Consider the following 21,055-nt stretch of genomic DNA (forward strand, 5'->3'; position numbering starts at 1 on the left):
AAAGTTAGCATATGGTTGTTGTTTGGCCTGAGACATCCCTTCTACTATGGTATCCTTAACCTCACAAAGAATAAGGTCCACGATATCAAAATGTTGGTGAGTGAGGATAGAGAGGATCAACCACTGCTGCAAACTAGTGATAGCCTCTCCATAGCCGGTCCTCAGTAGCAAACTGCGTCTCAGGGCCAAGTGGATGACCTTTGCCTCAGGTGTCAACATGTCTGGCAGTCTCGGCGATCCTAGAGTGAAAGGCTGCCTAAACAGTGGTCTGATATCCTCATTAGTGGGAAAGACACCACCAGCTAAAGGACGATGAGGGGGCTCGGTGTTCGGATGAACGACCTTGTGAAGAAACCTAGAGCTCGCTTGAACCCCCCAGAGCCTCAAGTATCTTGTCCCTGTATAATCTGATCTACTCTCCGAGAAACATGAACTCGATGAAGTTCCTCTCTGGTGCAATCCACGCTGTGGCATAGAAGACTCTAACCCACTCCACAATATATTTATCCACACCTGTGAGCAGAGCTGTAAGACCCGAGATAGTATCAAAGTGTTGCATCACATCCACTCCCCCTGCAGCCAACTGCATGTAGTATCAGTTAAGCATCCTTTGCTGGCTCAACTTGACCCTCTTCCTGAGATAAGAGTGGAAGAAGCTCTCCTGCAGAATGGTGTAGAGCCTGTGATCTACCCCCTCATCTCTGACTAGGGAAAACCACTCATCGATCATCACAAACCTCAGTTTCTTGATTTTTGGTGACTTGTAAGAGGTCAAGTCACGCAATCGAATCTCTCCCTAAGGCTGTGGCTGCTCTGACTTTGGATGCTTCTCCTCCTCTATCACTGGATCCTGATGAACCCTCTCCTGGCTACCTGACTGGCTGGGAGGCGTCGAGGGAATTCTACCATACTCCGTGCAGCTATGGTTGTTGATCCTGTAGAGCCTACCCAAAGGTTTAGGCCGTCCTGAACCAAACCTGGAATGAAGCTTTAGCAGGCTCCTTTCATGAGCCCAACCCCACGAAAGAACGAGTACGAGTGGACCAACGCGCTGGAGTAGTGATGTCTCTTATTTCAAAACCCCTCTGAGACTCTGTTGCATCTGCGGTGGCAATAGCACGATCCACCTCTTTCTGAGCCTTTGACTTGTTCTTATTCAGCTGCTCAACTGCCATGCCTTTCCCCTTGTCACTGCTCTCACGACCCATCTCATAGATAGATGTATGACATATGGATGAGCTAGAGCGTCGAGTTTCAGAAATTGACAAGAAAAAGACACAGATTGAACCCTCAGCATGAGTTGATATGAAAAAAGGATCAACATGCTACGGATTCAAGGCATTGATCAATTTTAGAGAATTGACTTGAATTTGAATGAATTGATCAAATTTTACATGAATTTGAGGCAAAATTGAATAAATTTAGCAATTGAAGCACAAAATTGATGATCGTGCACTCAATTGATGACAATAGGAAGGAATTGCAAAACATTGTAGCAAGTTTGCACTGAATTAATCAAAATAAGATGATATTTGAAGCAAATTTGCTAGAGAATTGTTCTAAGGTTTGCAAAAATTGAGGAACCAGCCGAATTTGTGCTCACCACTACGAAATAGAGAGAAAAGATGGTGGTGAGGGAGGAGCTCGATGGCCGGCGGTGCTGAAAAGCGGCAGTGGCGGCTATGGACGCAACTACGATGGCGCAGGGTGAGTCTATTGTGGCTCAGGGCGGCACAACTACTGCGGTGGAGCGACGGAGCAGGGAGGCGACTGGTGGAGCTAGGCGGCGGAGCTCGTCGACAACGGGAGGCACGACGGCGGTGAGGCAGGCGGAGGTGAGAGGGGTACGAGCAGCGAAGTGGATCGAAATAGAGAGAGAGTCGGTCGAGAATGAAAGCTTATATGATAAGTGGGTCGCGCTGAAATTTCAAACATCGGAAGGTCTGATGAAGCTTAGGTATTGCACCGAACAAATATTTGCAGAAAGCATGACAACTTTTAGCCGAAACCAAACTTATGCACTGGAAGCTCCGGTGATAATATATTGAACACTGGACAGACCCACTGGACATCCTCTCAGAGAATTTTTAAATCTGAACACCAGATTAACCATAGATTCTAAACTGATCAATGGACACATGCACCGGACCTTTTCCAGGGATGAACTAAGTTGACTGGCAGGATAACTGAACACCGAACGATCCGGTGGGAACAAATAAAGGAGCACTGGACAATCCACTGATAAGAGAAAGATTCTGCAGAACTAAAATCTCTTACTAAGTCCAAACTTCGAACAAACAAACAGCATAAACACATGTTTGGACTAGTTTGAGTGAACACCTTATGCTCTCAAACACTCATTTACATATATGTGCCAAAGCGGCTATAGCATACATAATTTTTTGATAGGAAATAAGAACCAAATAAAAAGGATGGAGAAAACTCCAAAGGAATGTATGAGCCATATTGCTGATGAACTTAAATATTAAAACTTTAAATTCGCTAGGATATGACTCAATAGGCATTAAGCACTTATGTTTATTTAATCACACTTTTAGAGATGTATGTTCACATCAAGAGCAAACAACAATCTCAAAGAGTGATGTCCTCCATTGTGATCTCTCTACCGCCACTGCACATATAATGCATAAAAAGTGCATGAAAGAAAACATGAGTACAAGCTATATAACATGTGAATGCATAGCATAAAATAAATCTATCTTGTCATATTACTTCCCTTATCAAGCTTCTTCATGTTGAACCCATCAGCATGCCTTGAGCGAAACTAGGGGACCACCATCTCAAGCAAAACTCATGTTCACCACTATCTTGAGAAGGTTAGACAAGCACATATCATGAATTCATCTCTATGACAAGGCATCACATGACGTTTGAGGCATCTATCACGTTCAACTCATTTCACAACCTACAAAAAGTGGCTTCATCTAGAGGTTTTGTGAAGATATCCGCCAATTCATCTTTTGATCTTACACTGCCAAGAGAAATATCATTTTTATCCATATTATCTCTAAGGAAGTGATGAAGGATATCAATGTGTTATGTGCGAGAGTGTTGAACAGGATTGTTTGCAATTTTTACAGCACTCCTGTTGTCACAAAGGAGTGGAACCTTCTCTAGACGAACACAAAAGTCTAACAAGGTTTGCTTCATATAAAGGATTCGAGCGCAACATGCGCCGGCGGTAATGTATTTAGCTTCCACGATGGACAAGGCTATCGAGTTTTTCTTTTTAGAAGACCAAAAAACTAGGGATCGTCATAGCATGTGGCACCCACCCGAAGTACTCTGACGATCCACACAGCATCCGGCAAAGTCCAAATCCGATTAACCAGAGAGTAGGAAACTAGCACCTTTTGGGTACCACAAGCCTATGCTAGGTGTATGCTCTTTAGGTATTCTAGGATTCTCTTAACCATGCTAAGATGCAATTCCTTAGGATTAGCTTGAAAGCGAGCGCATATGCATACATAAACATAATATTGGACCCAGATGCGAAAATGTAAAGAAGTGACCTAATTATAGAACGTAAAGCTTTTGATCAACTGATTTACCCGTTTCATCCAAGTTGAGATGTCCATTTGTAGACATTGGAGTCTTGATTGGCTTGCAATCATCCATCTTGAAGATCTTAAGGATGTCCATTATGTACTTTTTATGATAGATGAATGTCCCTTTCTTCAATTGCTTGATTAAAAATCCAAGGAAGTAGTTGAGCTCACTAATCATCGACATCTCGAACTCCCTAGACATCATGTCACCAAATTCCTAGCAAAACCCTTTGTTAGTTGAACCAAATATTATATCATCAACATAAATTTGACACAAAAAAGCTCATTATCGATTATCTTTGTGAACAATGTGGTGTCCCCCCTCCCGATCTTGAATCCTTGGTTGATGAGAAAGTCACGTAGACGTTCGTACAATGCTCTTGGGGTTTGCTTGAGTCCATTAAGCGCCCTGTGCAACCTATAGACATGATTAGGATATCTAGGATCTTCGAAACTGATGGGTTGTTCAACATAAACAAGTTCATTGATGAAGCTATTTAAGAATGCACTCTTCACATCCATTTGATAAAGCTTAATGTTATGATGTGAAGCAAACGCAAAAAGGATACGAATGGCCTCAAACCTTACCACGGGAGCGAATATTTCACTAAAATCCAAATTTTCAACTTGTGCAAATTCTTGTGCGACAAGTCTTGCCTTGTTGCGTACCACCATACCATATTCATCTTGCTTATTGTGGAAGACCCACTTGGTTTCAATTACATTCTTGTCTTAAGGCCTCTCTTCAAGAATCCATACTTCATTGCGGGTGAAGTTATTGAGTTCTTCTTACGTAGCCATCACCTAGTCTGGATCCTTAAGAGCCTCATCTATATGTGTAGGTTCCAAGCAAGAGACAAACGAGTAATGTTCATAAAATAAAGCATATTGACGAGAGCGAGTTTGTACTCCCCTAGATAGACTTCCAATGATCAAGTCAATGGGGTGATCATTGGTAATATGTGTATGCTTCACTTGTGGTTCTTGAGGTGTATCTTACAGTGGTGCAACATCTTGAGCTTGAGCTTGAGTTTTCTCTTGAGAGATATGGGTATCATGTGATGGAAGTGGTTGATCATCCTTGTCCTCATCTTCATCATCCTCCTTAGTCTTGATATCCTCAATTACCATATTCTTAATTACATCTCTCAAGGATTCGTCACCTACATCATCACAAGAAACACCTTCTCCTTGGGAGCCATTAGATTCATCAAACTCCACATCACATGTTTCTCAGCAAGACTGGTGGCATTATTGAATACTCAATATGCTTTGGAGTTAGATGCGTAACCAACAAGAAAACCAATATCGCAATGTTTTTCAAACTTTCGTAGGTGTTCTCTTTTCTTGAAGATAAAGCACTTACACCCGAACATCCAGAAGTATGAGATATTGGGTTTCCTCCCAATAAGAAGCCCGTATGCGTCTTTTTCAACAGTCGATGGAGGTACGCTTGATTGGATGCATGACATGCCGTGTCAATTGCTTCCGCCCAAAACTTATCTGGCATACCATACTCATCCAACATTGCTCTTGCAAGAGTACTCAAGGTTTTGTTCTTCATCTCCATCACACCATTTTGTTGCGGGGTGTAGGTTGATGAGAACTCATGCTTGATGCCTCTATCATCATAAAATTCTTTAATGTATGTGCTCTTGAACTCTGTGTCATTGTCACTTCGGATCTTCACAAGTGTGGCCTCAAATTTATTTTGAGCCCTCTTTGTGAACTTCTTGAAGATCCCAACGGTCTTACTCTTGACATCTAGAAAGAAAGTATAAGTATATCTTGTATAATCATCAACAATGATAAGGCAATAGAGATTACCACCAAGATTTTTATAGGTAGTTGATCCGAAGAGGTCCATGTGTAGTACCTCCAAGGGTCTTGATGTAGACATCATGGACTTGTATGGATGTGAGCTTGCAACTTGCTTCCTCGCTTGGCATACACTACATAACTTGTCCTTCTCGAATACAACATTTTTCAAACCAACTACCATTCCATTCTTGAACACCTTCTTGAGTTGGCTCATTCCAATGTGTGTAAGTCGACGATGCCAAAGCTAATCCATAGATGTCTTAGTGAAGAGACATGTAATCAAGATAGTTTTATTAGAGGAGAAATCCACAAAATATATATATCCATGTCTAAATCCTTTAAAGATTAGATCATTATGTTTCTTGCTAGTTATGATAACGTTAACATCACTAAATAAGCATGTGAAACTTAAATCACATAGTTGAGCTACAGAAAGCAAAATTAAAACTAGAGATTCAACTAAAAGAACATTAGAGATAGAAAGATCATTGGAGATTTCTATCTTACCCAAACCTACCACATTTACCTTAGAGTTATCACCAAATGTGACTTTGTCATGATCTCCCACATCATCTTCTAGTGAGGTGAGCATCTTTACATTGCCGGCCATATGTTATGTGCATCCACTATCAAGCACCCAATACTTACCACCAGCTTTATAGTTCATCTACGCATATGAAATCAAGTTTTTTGTTTCGGCACCCAACAAAGTTTGGTACATTTGAATTGAGACACAAGAGCCTTAGGCACCCAAATTTGCCTTGGAAACTTGTCCTTAGCTTGAGTTCCAATTAATTTAGCTGTGGCTTTTCCACTCTTAATCTTATGCAAAGGAAATGATCATTGAGAGTGGACTTGTATTTAGAAGGAAAAATAGGGAGGGGTTTAGTAGGAATTGGACACTCCCTTGTGTTGTGACCGATGACTTGACAATGTTGGCAATATGAACCAACTTCCTCAATGAAGCAATTCTTGATCTCCGGTGTCTTGATGACCTTTTCTACCAGGTTGGGAAAGCATCTAAGGCCTCTCTTGTTGTAGTACAATTCATTGTTCATAAGAATTTTCTTGTGCTTGTACTCCCCTTTAGTCAACCGGGCCACACATGACTTGAGACTTGCAATCTCATTCTCAACTCTTGCACTCTTGAATGCTTAGGCTTATAAGATTATATATTATCACATGAAGAGGAACATGGTATATCAAGAAGATCATCACAAGAAATAGATGCATTGACCTTAACAACATCAATAGTATGCAATCCATTCATTCTAGGATCAATGGCATCATAAGCTAACTCAAGTTCTTGATATTTGCATTTCAAGTCAATATGCTCAAGTTTTAGCTTTTTGTTACTAGCCTCAAAAGACTTGCTAGATGAAACTACTTTATCATATTTCTTAAGCATATCATTGTATTTAGCAAGCAACTCATCATGATTAGAGCTAATCATAGCATTAGCATTTTCAAGAGACTTGATTTTAGCTTTTTGTTTCTTGACGATAGTAGCATAGTCATTCATGAGCTTAGATAGATCATTATGAGAAAGACTATCATCATCACTACTATCATCTTTCTCACTACTTACCTATTGTTACCTTTTGCCATGAGGCACATAGGTGGTGGAGGTAGAGGTGGATCATCATTGGTGATGGTGAGACCCACGAACTTGTTATCTTCATCATCGCTTGAATCATTACTTGAGCTTTCATCGGAAACCCATTCATCAACAATGTAGGCCTTGCGGCCTCCACCCTTCTTATTGAAGAGCTTCTTCATCCTCTTTTCTTGATCCTTCTTCTAATGTTTGTCCTCATCCTCAATTGCATCAATCTTCTTGGACTTGTTATTGTTTCTCTTCTCGGGATGAGGGCAATCATATAATATGTGCCAAGGTTACTACAATTGTAGCACTTCATCTTGTCTCCACCATCGAATTTATCAAATTTCTAAGGGCGAAATTTGTTCTTCTTAGGATCATAGTTGTAGCCCTTCTTTTGAAACTTCAAGATTATCCTTGTGGTTCTTCTCATAACAAGAGAAAGCTCGAGGCCAGAGTCGTCGTCATCATCATCATTGCTTTCACTTAATCATGGGAGCTTCATCGTCTTCTTCTTATCAATCATATTTGCCTTGAGAGCAAGATTCTTTTTGGATGAAGACTCATGATCTCCAAACAAGAACATCTCATGAGCACATAACTTCCCAATAGCGCCAGTGGTGGTCATGTCATTGATGTCACTTTCATGAAGAAGAGAGATGATAATATTGTATTACGGCTTCGGAGGCACCATCAAAACCCTACAAATAACATCTCCTTGAGACAATTGAGTGAGTTCAAGAGAATTGATTTCTTCCACAAGCATATTCATGCAAGAATACATATCATTGCGTAACTCTAGGAAGCTTCTTGAATTGACTAAGAGCATTCATAAGCACATGATATCTTTCCTCATGAATTTTTCTAGAACCGTCATGAATTTCACAAAGAGTAGTCCAAATCTCATTAGCGAATTCCTTGCTCCTAACTCTAGAGAAAACCTCTTCACTAATTCCCTCAAATATAGCATTCTTTTCCTTAGCATTCTAACTAACTTGTTGTTGGTTGGTAAAAGGTTGATCAAACCCAATGGAGTCGACTAGCCAAACTTCGGGGGAAATAGCCTCGAGATAGCTCGTCATGCAAACTTTCCAATAGGCGAAGTTCTTTCCCTCAAACTTTGGCACGCTACCTCCACTCCCTGGGGCCATTGCTCTAGGATTTTAATCCTATCAAGAGCACGAGGCTTTGATACCAATTGAAAGGATCGAATGACCCAAGAGGGGGGTGAATTTCACAATTAAAACTTCTACCATAATCTAGAATAAATAGCAACCTTAGCCTAGAAGAAAGAAAATACGACTACACGATCAAGCTAGAAGAAGGCAACAAAACAAGCAAGCAAAGACACTAAGAAAATATGAAAATGCAAGCTTGCAATAATGTAGATGCTCAAAATAAATTACAAAATAGTAAAGAGATGGACAAGAGAACACCGAATTTTTTTTCTCGGGGTATCGAGGAGTTGGCACTCCCTCTAGTCCTCGTTGGAGCATCCACCAAGGATATCGCTCCCGCTTGAGTCACCAAGACTCAAGTGCTCCCTCATGATTGATACTTCTCCATCTCCGAATTGGCGGGCAACAAACTAAGTACATAACTCATCCCAGAGCTCCCACAAGAACTCTAAGAGCTCACCGAGACACTTCCAATCACCAAAGATCGGCTAGATTTTACCAACCACGAAGAGTAACAAGTCAATAGCTTCACTTGACCAAGACCGACTCTAGACTATAGCTAGATGCACAGTTACTACTATCCAAGCACTAATAATATCCTTAATCTTCAATTAGGGACTTGAAAATCAACTCAAGTGCTCTATCTTGCTTCTTGATGATATACACAGTGTATGAACTCCTCTAGGTCGCTAGGGAGAGAAATAAAACCAAGTGAGGAGGTATTTATAGGCTAGAGATCCAAAAATTAGTCGTTGTCTAACCGCCAACTTTTCTGTTATCACCGGATGATCCGGTGAGTACCATCTCATACACACCGTACAATCTGGTGCTTAGAAACTAGAGATACATGTGCCAGCTGTCATTAGCTGTTGATCCTCCAGTGTATTCATCCGATGACCACTGAAATAACACCGGTCAATCCGATCAGAAGAACCAGGCCTAAACACTCGTACCAAACCTCTCTACAAGAATAAGTCCGGTGATGTCATCTTTGCCTACACCGGACCATCCGATGAGTGGAATCTCTTATGAACCTCTCTACAATATTGCTTCGGTGCATTTGTTTCGTGAGCACAACATAAACACCGAACTATCCGGTGAGTAGAGTTTCATTTTTCTGCACTAGGAATTTACCTTTGCAAGAAATAGTTTAGTGATCCCCTCTTTCCATCACCGGATAATCCGGTGAGGTCAAATTCATTTTCTCTTGAAAATTTTGTTTCTGCTGAAAATAGTCTGATTCACTCACCACTCCAACACCAAACCATCTGGTAAAACACTTAGAAAACTTTTGAACACGTATCACCAAAAAAAAAATCTTTCGGTGATTTCACTAGTTAGACACCGGATCATCTGGTGCACTAAGTTCTCTTTTGTTCTGAACCGAAAGAAAAACTCCGATGATAATTCTTTTCAAGTCACTGGACTATCCGGTGAGGTATATTTGTTGTTGAGCTCGTCCAATTCAACCCTCTTTGAGCTCTAACTTCTTGACGACTCAACCAAGGGCTTCTATGAGCTACCAAGTGCTAGAAATTCACAAGTGTGCATCAAACCGAGTCTAGACTCAAAAGATCAAGCTACTACTCTAATCTCCCCTTTATAGTATGGTCAAAAAGATCTAATAAAAAAGACATATGCTACTCTAAGTGTCTTTCATCTCCTTTATGACACTTAGAACTATAGAATCCTTGATGCATAAGTCTTTTGATTGTCCATATAATCAACTTAGGAACCAAGAATACCCAATCATCATTGTGAACTAAAATTTTTGATACCCTTCAAAACACACTTGTTAGTCACAATAATACGGTTGTCATTAATCACCAAAACACTTACCACTTACCTAGAGGCCTAAATGCTACACCGGTACGACTCGTCTTGACATGTGTTGTATGACTTCCCACTGGTATAGTGACATAGATCATTCATATGGTAGTTTTCATATGATTTCATGCAATGTCTTGTTAATCTTCTCTCTTGTTTTATTTGTCCAGTCTCCTCCACCAATCTGTGACTTCATGGGACGGCTGAACATGAATCAAACTGAGTACCAAAAGCGGTGAGTCGATATGAGCATGCAGTAGAGGAGGCAACTTGTGAAGAACCGTCCAAACAGTATTCTAATTAGTTATTAAGTCGATCATTTAATTAATCACAACTCTCATGACTAATCAGAATACCATCCTGGTAGTCCCGGAATATGTTTTGTGTCCAAGATAGGAACGCATGCCTTTCCAACGTTTAACATCACAACACAGCTTAATAAAGATTGAGAAATTAACATTAGATTACAAGTTCTTAAGTATTTACCAAGTTATAACAATTTACAGCAAAAGAGAGTTAGGAGGAGATAAAAACTAACTCAACTCCTAACAAAAAAAGATATTACGTAACGGAAGACTAAAGACTATACAACAAAAGAAAGATGGAGCCATATGCCCCAAAAAAGCACGATCTCTTAGTAGCCGCCTACTCATACCCACCACCACCCTCGGCAGGTGTGAAGTATCCAAACACCAACTCCTCCTCGCCGGTAGCACCTGAAATAGCAGTGTGAGTACAAAAATACTCGCAACACTTAATCCATAATAGGCACTTATAGATAGTCCGACTCCAAGGATTATGCATTTGGATGTTACCAAGGATGCGGCCACATGGTTAAGTAAATTTTGTATATGAAAGCAAATTTGGTATACACATATGTGAGCATCTATACTTGACCAAAGTAGCATACTAGCCCATAAACATCAACTGAACATAATGTAAAAGGAACCATATGATTAATATCTATAAAGCACCATCTCAAACCATCAACCACATCAATCCACACTCGCAACTCTATGACTGCTGCAAATGGACAAAAGCATGTTCATGACTGAGAGCATGGCATTTCAAAATATTTTTACACCCTGCAGGGGATACAATTTTACCCACAAGACTTAAGGACTGTATGGTTTGCATGACCACACAGGTTCATACAAGGGGTACTCATGTCAACCTTTCCCAATAAACCTCAACCATTTGAATCGTGCATCGCTCGGTGCGGAGTCCACTTTGGTTAACACCTAAAGCAACCACAAGTGTTTTTACAAGCCCGCCCGATCACACTGTCGATGTTCAAGACCAAATGATCATAGCTACAGAGGTATTCGGCTTGTCTTGCTATTAGATAAATATGTGGTAAGTACAGTAAGTGCTAGAGCCAACTACAACAACGATCGATGCTTAAGCGACGCAAGCAGTCTATGGTGTCTAGGTTCCTCTCCCGACCTACCCAGGGGAACTCTGCATCTGAGTAGGAGAAACACCCCGAACAACACCCACATCTTGTCTCATCCTCACCACTCATCCAACAAACACCATCAACCCATCATTGTGATCATTGTGGAAGTAATTAAACCCTATGCTCGTGAACAATGAAACATTTCACCACTCGTCTTCTACCGAGGATCTAAACACTTGATAAGCATCACGAATAACAGTTTAAGTTAGACAGCATCATATTAAACCTAGGCTATAAGGATACGGATCAACAATTATTCATGACAGGAGAATTAGTGCCTCAACATAGGTTCTAGCCATTATAAATCCAACATTGACTCGAACGTATGCGTAACGTATATAAAGCATATTTATCACATTAGATACATATGATCCAAATGAATGGGAGAAGTATGCTTAGATGCTTTGCTTGTTGCTCAGGTGACCGCCTAATGCTACCTGCACAACACTCGTAGAATTCGTGGAGATTGGCTCGTCTTCAACCGCGCCCGCGTCATGCGCCGGTTCTTCGCTCATTAAAGAAGAACGCATGCAATGATGAGCATGAATGAAGTACGACAATGTATGGTACAATATCCATAACAACAGACTAAAAGTGTAAGACATGCAAAGAAAATAACAAACTTCGCGATCTAACAACGTCAAAAAAGTACATGAGGCCGGAGACTCCAGACGATTCTCCGGACTCTTCGGGTTGCGGAATCTCCAAGTAATTATCCAGACTCTCCGAACTACGGAGTCTCCGAATAATTCTCTGGACTCTCTAGTGTTCTACACAGAACGTATTGTTTCGGAGCCTTCAGAATTTTCTCCGGACTCTCCGGATTTATGTGGAGACATGTTCATGTCGTTTTGTCGATCGATTCACCTTGCATGTTGAATCTATACTACATAGACATGCATATACACTATACAAAGGGTTCTAGACTCAAATTGCACCCTAAACCCAAACGATTTTCAAGTACAAAACAAGAGGGTTTTTCCCTAAGAAGTCCGGACTATCCAAACTTTTATCCGGAGTATCCGGATTTCTATAGAGTGCAACTCAGAGAGGAAAACTTGACCAATTTGATTTGCAAGCCTCTCCGAACCAAAGGAAAATATGTTTGCGATAGTTTATAGAGTTTAGAACTCACTCACCAATCTAACAACTCGATTTGTAACTCAAATCTCACCAAAATCCCTCTAATTCACTTCAAAACTCAAGAACACACCAACTTCACAACCTTAGCTCCAAATTCGGGATTCATCCAACCAAAACGTGCATCTATGCCATGGGAGCCTATAAGACTCAACCAAGATGCTTTGCCGAGCTTGAAGACCGTCGGGAAAAGGTGGGAAAGCTCGAGAAGAGGAAGAACGCTTGTGCTCTTTCTGCTTCACCAAGAACACCAAAACGAATCAAGAACGGCTCGAATCCTTTAGGAAAAACGAAAATGAATTGGATGGGTGAGAAGCTTGTGAGCTAGGAAACGTGTGAGCGCCACAAACACACCTCGATTCCTTCTCTTGAGGTGGGATTTTGGGGGAGAGGGAGAGAGTGCTTGAGAGAGGGAGGGGGGAGATGCTGCTTGCCTTGGTCGGTTGGAGAGGGAGGAGCACGGGTGAGGGAGGGAGAGAGAGAGGGAGTGGGCTGCCGCCCAAGTGGAGAGAAGGAAGGAGTGGTTGGCCCACTATGGTGGGACCCACGTGCTTGAGAAAAAAGTTTATTTTAACTGTGAATTCTATTATTTTCTCTCCCAATTTTCTTCTCATCCATTTGACTCAAACGAAGTGCAACGTTCAAAAATAAAATTACACAAAATTAGGCATAACACTTAAGAAGCATGATTATGCTTAATTACATGATTACGAATTTAGGGCGTGACACAACCTTATGAACACCACAGGTAAGCATCAAGAGGAGGAGCGCGTGAGGAAAGCAGCGAATGAGTGCGTTGTGGCTAAAGCACGCGAAGCTGAGAGAGAAATGAAGCGGGAGAGGACGCGTCACACTAAGGCGGCAGGCACTTATACCCTCATGAAGGATAAATATCCTATGTGCACTTCGTAGAGCATCAATTATAACCCAGACTATTTCATTTTCTAAGGTATGTTAGGTTTAGCAGCGTCACGCAATTAGATTAGTATTTAGTTGTACCGTACATGCCAACGTTTGTTATCATCATCTCTTTATGGTTAGGGTTTCTTCACGTAACGACAAAAAATGCATGTCGTATGTAATGTTTATCAGTATATTAACCTCTATGTCAGGTTATATTATAATTGTACTTCATAACTACTATTGTTCGACAAATTCGATTTTGTATCTTTTCAATGTTACTTCACTAAAAACAATTCTCACATAATTTTAAATCAACTAAATAAAAAATATTGACAAAATTACATCGATACAAAATTAAAAATAAATTAAGAAAAAATAAACCAGTTTGTGAAACCATTTGGACAACTATTTGCACAACAAATATTTTTCATATTTTTCATCGAACCATATCTATTCTAACAAAAATTAAATTAATTCACAAACAGGTCACCGATGAAGAAACGATATAATAGTGTTGCTCGTTCAATAGATGATAGAAAGTTCTTGTACATTGAACGAGCGAGACCTCAGAACGTCAAGACTCACAATGTCTCACCCGTTCATCGAACGACATCATATTCTCGTGTGATAAGTAGGCGATGATAAACTATTTCTACAAATGTTTCAAACTTATGTATAGTTTTCAAAAAATAAAAAACAATATATATAATCCGAGCCCAAAACACTACGGACGATACTCGATGAAAAACAAACAAAAGTCCGAGCCCAAAACAAAATATCCCAAAAACTTTTGCAGTCCTTCAAACTTCAGTGTAGGGTTACCAAATCCTTTTTGAAGCTTCTGCATTTCGTTGCTTATATTCTTCAAACGAACCATCGATAGTAGAAAGTTGCAACAAATTACATAGCACAACCTACCAGATAAACAGTACAATCATTCGGATGATTTGATGAGTAGTTCTGTTCCTCGAAACGTGATCTGCAAAACCGCCGAATCGAGTGGGCATACATGTTCATGCTGGCATGACCTAACTCACCGTTCCAGTTTGAATCCAAACAAGCTGCACGCGAGTTGGTATACAGATGCTATGAACACCATTATATTCAAACCTTAAACATGGTAAAATTGTCGCATGCAGCTAACATCAAGGCATCAACCCCAAGAATAATTTCATCTGATGCTACCATCAGCTCCTAGCAATTACCACGCGAACGACGCACCACAGTAGTTTTGCCCAAATCAAGCAATCAACGCACATTCACTGTTTCCATCACCAAATGCAGAAACTACACATAACAAGAATGCGTATGCAATGCGAGGGAAAAGGCTACAGCAGATCTTCAGTGCAACCATTAACATCAGGTACTTGAACAAAATACAAACATATCGCAAGCATTACCAAGGAATTTAAATTACACACTTGGTGCAGGAGCTGCTATGCCCTGTGTCCAAAGATTTTTGCCAAAATTTTTTGCCGAGTCGAACACTCACGTATCCGTGTCGGATTCTAAATGGTATTTGGCATATCCCAAAAAAAAAATTTACCGAATCGGACACCCCAACACGAGTCGGACTCCGACCCCCACACCCCAAGTGGTATTTGGCATATCCAAAAAAAATTTGCCGAATCGGACACCCTGACACGAGTCCACCTGTATCCATGTAACACAGACTACGCCATAAGCTGCCATAGCAATCTGCATAAATACATCGGTAGTGCACACAGTTGTCGCTCAGTTTTAAGACGACATTATATAGACTGTACTCCAAAATAACCATCCAAACCAAATGCATACAACTAATAATTAGTGACATTAAGAAAGTGCTTGATATATTAAAATTAACTCAATTTAACTTGCTACCATAATCATCAAAAGCCGAGGCGCAGGAGCATTGTTTACACTCTACAGGGGGGCAATCCAAACAAAACAGAGAACAGGAGCAAACTAAGAGATTTGACATTCACATAGCCTTACATGTCAAACAAAATGCCTAAGAAATATCCTATCAGCACGAGAACTACAAAGAACACAAAAATGATGCATTAAACAGATACTAAAATCATTTGAAACAGATAATCTAACCAACACACACGTTACTTCTAAAAGACAACACCACCAATCGACCTAAACGAGAATCTAAGAGCACTTCAAACTTACTCCAACAAGAACACTACTCAACTAAAATTAGCAGTCTAGTCAATTACTAGAAATTAACGATCACTTGACCACAGAAAGACAAAAATGATGCATTAAACAGATACTAAAATCATTTGAGATAATCTAACCAACACACACGTTACTTCAAAAAGACAACACCACCTATCGACCTAAACGAGAATCTAAGAGCACTTTAAACGTACTCCAACAAGAACACTACTCGAACTAAAATTAGCAGTCTAGTCAATTACTAGAAATTAACGATCACCAGACCACAGCAAGACAAAATAATGCAGTACATAAACATAGAGGCATAACAAAGCAAAATGGCCATTTAAAGTATCTGAAGAACGACTAGAGCACGAATCAAACATATAATGAGGTCTTCATATCTCAAATCCCAGACACATAGATCGACATTAGGTTCCAAAACTCTCATCGATACATTTCAAGGATAAAAGCAGAGATTTTTAAGTAACATGAACTCCTAGCAGAAGCATTGATAGCAAAATCTAGAGCAATAAGGAGAGGCGGTACAACCAGCAGCCGATCCACGCGCCTAATCGATCTCCTGGAGCGAGGCGCCAGTGGCGGCGGCGCCCCCGGCAGCAGCGGCGACGTCTTCGGCCGTGAACTTGCCCTTGGCCTTGTCGGCCGCGCGGCCGCGGGCCTTACGGTCGAGGAGGGCCTTGCGGTCCTTGTCGAGCTTGAGCTTGGTGACCATGACCTTGGAGGGGTGGATGCCGACGTTGACAGTGGAACCGTTCACCTTCTCGCGGGTGATCCTCTCAATGTGGATGACCCAGCGGCGGCGGTACACCTGCACCACCTTGCCCTCACGGCCCTTGTAGGTGCCTCGCACCACCTGCACCTCGTCGTCCTTGCGGACCGGGATAGAGCGCACGTTGTACTTGTGGCGGAGCTCCGTCGACAGCGCCGCGGACATGAGCACACGGCGGACGGAGGACGGGGCCGTGAAGTGCGCCTTGCGGCACTTCCGGCGGGAACTCGTGACGCGGGGATTGCGCTTCATGGCGGCGGCGGGGGAGGACGCCCCTGGTTCCTTACCTGGGAAGCGACGGCAGCGGCGGCTAGGGTTAGGTGGGTGAGAGAGCGGGAGGAGGCTGCGGGAGGCCGTGGTGGGAGGGTTTATATAGCTAGTGTGGTGCTAGGGTTTTGTGCGCGCGCCGGTGCGTGGCGGCGTAAGAGCGCTCGATTCGCAGCCGACGGTGCAGATCTGTTCGATGGAATGGGTGCTTGGGTTGGGCTACTCGGCCGAGGGTTTCTTTTTGTGTTGTTGGGCTGTTCTGTGGTCTATGTGCCGCACAAAGCAGCCCGTATAGGGAAAAAACCAAAATAGTTAAATACATGATCATATTTATCAAAATAGATAATATATTATCATATTTGTAAATTTAGTATATGTATTTGATATCACATTCATCAAAGGTGTGTTTTCGGCACCCGAGATGTCGAAAATGATACTGTACAACGTATTTAGTATCTCAGGTGCCGAATAAAGTCACACTAGCTCGTGAAGAAAGCTAGAAGTCGTTGTACTTTTAAGTTTTTTATTTAACTCTCAATTTTATTTGGAAGTACAAAAATAGTTAAAAAATAATCATTTTTATGAGTAAATTAGAGTTTACTAGCAACCTGTTTTAATTGGTTTGATAAAAAAATTGAGCCAATAATTAATTAAAATTCTTCAAACAAGTCAACTTTTATAAATTCTAGAAATTTTTTATGTCTCAAATAAATTATAAAAATCTTGAAAAATCAATATTATTTTTCTAATGTGATATACTAATTTATAAAAATATTTCAAATCCTAGGTTATTTGGTGAAAAAAATGAGTTCTTTGTAATAATTCATCATTACTGCAGAACCCCTATCACTGCCGGCTCCAAAACCCCTTTCACTACTGGTTTTAGAGCCAGTAGTGGTAGTCGATGAATATCACTATTGGTGCGGAGGACCGGCAGTAAAAGATGTTTTCACTGCTAGCTGAAGGGTCCAGCCGGTAGTGATGCCTGAGAATCACTGTTGGCTGGTGGTTTTAGCCGACAGTGATTCCCAAAGCATTACTACCGACTGGAGCCTTTAGTCGGTAGTGTTTTGCCTCTCCGACCTCCCTCCTCTCTCCTCGATCTCTTTATCTCTCTCACTCTCAATACATGCATACAATAAGACATATGTTTAATGTAAATTAATAATAAAGATATATTTATTAATACATAGTAATTTATGTCATACAATGAAGGTATTGGGCATCGACAAACACACATATATACATAATAGTTCTCACAAGTCACCCCTAAAAAGTCGATTGAGTTGAGCCAGTCCAGTGTCCATCTACCTCTCCCACGATGAGGATCGCGTCTCCGCACGGACAGCTGATGGCATGTGTACGCCCGAGACGTCGGGGGCCGATGGTGGTGGAGCAAAGGATCCAATCACACCTGATCGACCACAGCATCACCTACGCTCCAGGCTCGCCGACATGTCAAAGACATCGATGTCGGACGCCTGAACTCCACTACGCTTTGGCCTTCGGCCTCCTCCGTATCGCACTGACGGACCACCCTCTCGTGCTCATCCACAGCACGGTGACAAGCCAGCCTTTTGTCCTTCTCCTACTAGGCACGCTTACGGGACACTGCTTCATGCTCCTCCGCAGTGCATAACTGACGGGCCAACCTCTCATCCTCCTCCTCCTAGGCACGCTTATGAGTCACTGCTTCTGGCTCCTCTTTCGCATCATCGTTGGAGGCTATTCTGTCGAAGAGTTGTCCGACGGTACCAACTCTGAAAGCTGGTCGAAGCCCACAACAGGATCCTTCGAACCAGGTGCGCTAATAGCGGGTGCACTTCTACCACAGCTTCTTCGAGGCGATGGCTAGGGAGGTGGACTTCTTCTAGGAGATGGCTATGGGGGAGATCTTTGAGGCGACAGCGACCCAGGGTGTCGTGAAGAGTAAAGGTTCTCGGTATTTGTCCCTAGTGGAAATACTATGTAGACATTCTCTCACGCGATGAATATGTGTTCATTCTCTCCTATAATATTCGCCCTCTCCTTTACGGGGTAGTCCACCTCAACATAACGGTATTGATAAACTGTCTCATCTACTTCGACCACAACGTAGCCCTCCGGTATCAGATGTACGTGCAAATGTTCATGGGAGCCGCGGGGATAAGCCACGCCAGAAGTCACCTTGATGGTAATGTTTCTAGCACCAATGTGTAGTTCACACGGTGTACGTGCTATGATGAGGTCCATGAGATAAATGATGGGGTCAACTCCCGGAACTCCCGTAGATGCATAGCTATTCTGACAACCATTAGTGCTAGAGCACGCAACATTAGGAGATGCTACCGGTCATTTCTGTTGTTCACAATGGTGTCCCATAGACGCATGAGAGCTTGTTGTACTGTTTGTGCTATCTTTTTCTCTGTATGTTCCCTCTCTTTTTGTAGTACTTGTTCAAACATTTTCATCATCTTAGCTTGTTGTGCCTCCCGTTCTACATCTCGCTCTGCTTGGGATCTCTTTCGACTCTTGTAACTATCGACGTCGCCTAGGAATCCATATTTCCAACACATCTCCCCAACGTCTCGTGTGCGACCACTGTGCTCTTTGTTTCTCAGTGCCAAGGTGAGCTCGTTCCTATCCCTATCTGGCTTGAAAGAGCCTTGTGCAGACTGCTCGCAGGCTTCCGTAAGCTTTTTTTTAAGAGTTTGTGTCACTTCCTAGTCTTTGGAGGTCGTAAAGCATAAGCTTCCATGAGACGAGTAAGAAGCACCCCTCCCAAGAAGGAAGCACGTCGATCGTGCGCTCTAGCCCTCTATCTCAAGCATGACACCTCTCTCTCGCAGTTCATATAGCTGTTGTTGCCATTATCATTCTTTCCTCACGTACCCACGACGTGAACTTTGTGGGGGTAGAGGTTCTTCTTCGAGTTTGCTTTGTTCACCTCACTCAACCTTTGTACTTCTTTTGATAACTTATACTCAGCAAAGACTTGCCAATGATCTTCGAGCTGCGATCATTGGCTGAAATCTAACGTTATAACTTTCTGCACATAGGTTCAGTTCAGTGTGACCTTCCAATTCTTAAATGAAAGGCTCATAATCATTAACGTCTTACACTTAACTACGTCCATATCTGTCTCTATAGGGAACTCAAACCTCTCTAATATCTTGGGCCGTAAAATGTCGTTCTTGATTGATCTAGGAACCACGTGCGGATCACCTCGTTCATCGGTCCACAATCTGTACTTGATGCGCACGTGATCCTTAATAGCTATCCCATGGACTAACTTGTATGGCCTCAGAACTTTCTCTGATACAGTTGGCTCCCCTGCTGATCAGACCTCCGTGATCACAAATCGTCCTGTAGGCATCTTCAAGGGACCTCGGGCATGATGCCACTCCTGGGATTGCTCATTGTCGTGACCCTCAGGAGCATCAGGTATCTATGCATAAGCGAAAAAATATTAAGAACCTATACGATAATATGTCAAACAAATGCATTCTTCTACTTATAAATTACCTCATCGCCTCCACTGGTGTCTGTTTGGTCCAAATTCAGGTAGTAGCTTGGGCTACCTTCTTCAATGTTTGATGGCGGCACTATAACTCCTTCTGGCTCCTGGACCAGATTAGTGGTTGGTGGTGCCATCCCTTTCTGAAGTTCTGCATACGATGACAATGAGCGGTTGAGTATTCTACATATAGAGAGCTGAGGAAGAAGGGAGATAGAGATAAAGCCAACGAGGAAGGAAGAGATGTTGTCGAAAGAGAGATAGCCATGAAGGAGTTGATAGATAGAATACATACATGTACAATATTGTAATTGAGTACATTAGGACCACATTTAACAAAAAGAGGTCACATCTTATATAAAAAAAATAGGCACAAATATGCACAAAGATATTGACAAGTGATACATTGATCTTATAAGTCACATCATCTTACATAGCAAAATAATGATTACGACATCTTTCCACATGAAATCAAATTTCACCTTATTTTCAAAGGTAGCTAATTTTAGCTCAGCCTGGATGTCTTGACTATTATATGCCGCAACAGCTTCCTATTTGGACTTGTGTAATAACCATCCCAGTCGAGCTTTGTATTCATATATATGGTATCCAATTTCATCATTTGCAAAAAGAAAAACAAGTATGAAAACAGAACAATTTTTAATACAACACATAACATGAGTAAAAAAGAAATATGACCTTAGTGTACATCAAGAACTAGACAGTAGGTATATAAAAGTGCTCCCAAAAATGAATAACAATTGGTCCCAGGACGATCAAAGTCATCCCCACTAATTGTTCTATTGAGTACATCAACGACTAGATAATTTACTAAGTTCTCATCTAGTTATTAG

The 21,055-nt window shown here is 41.6% G+C and overlaps 1 protein-coding gene across 1 annotated transcript; it reads right to left on the reverse strand.

The window, feature by feature from the left end:
• Positions 1-16,025: 16,025 nt before the first annotated feature.
• Positions 16,026-16,791, reverse strand: LOC133895848 (large ribosomal subunit protein uL24z-like). The gene has a single exon (XM_062336400.1). The coding sequence runs from the start codon at positions 16,688-16,690 to the stop codon at positions 16,217-16,219; it is 474 nt and encodes a 157-aa protein (XP_062192384.1). The 5' UTR covers positions 16,691-16,791; the 3' UTR covers positions 16,026-16,216.
• Positions 16,792-21,055: the final 4,264 nt, after the last annotated feature.

Source organism: Phragmites australis, chromosome 1 (assembly GCF_958298935.1).
Source record: "Phragmites australis chromosome 1, lpPhrAust1.1, whole genome shotgun sequence".
Classification (NCBI taxonomy): domain Eukaryota; kingdom Viridiplantae; phylum Streptophyta; class Magnoliopsida; order Poales; family Poaceae; genus Phragmites; species Phragmites australis.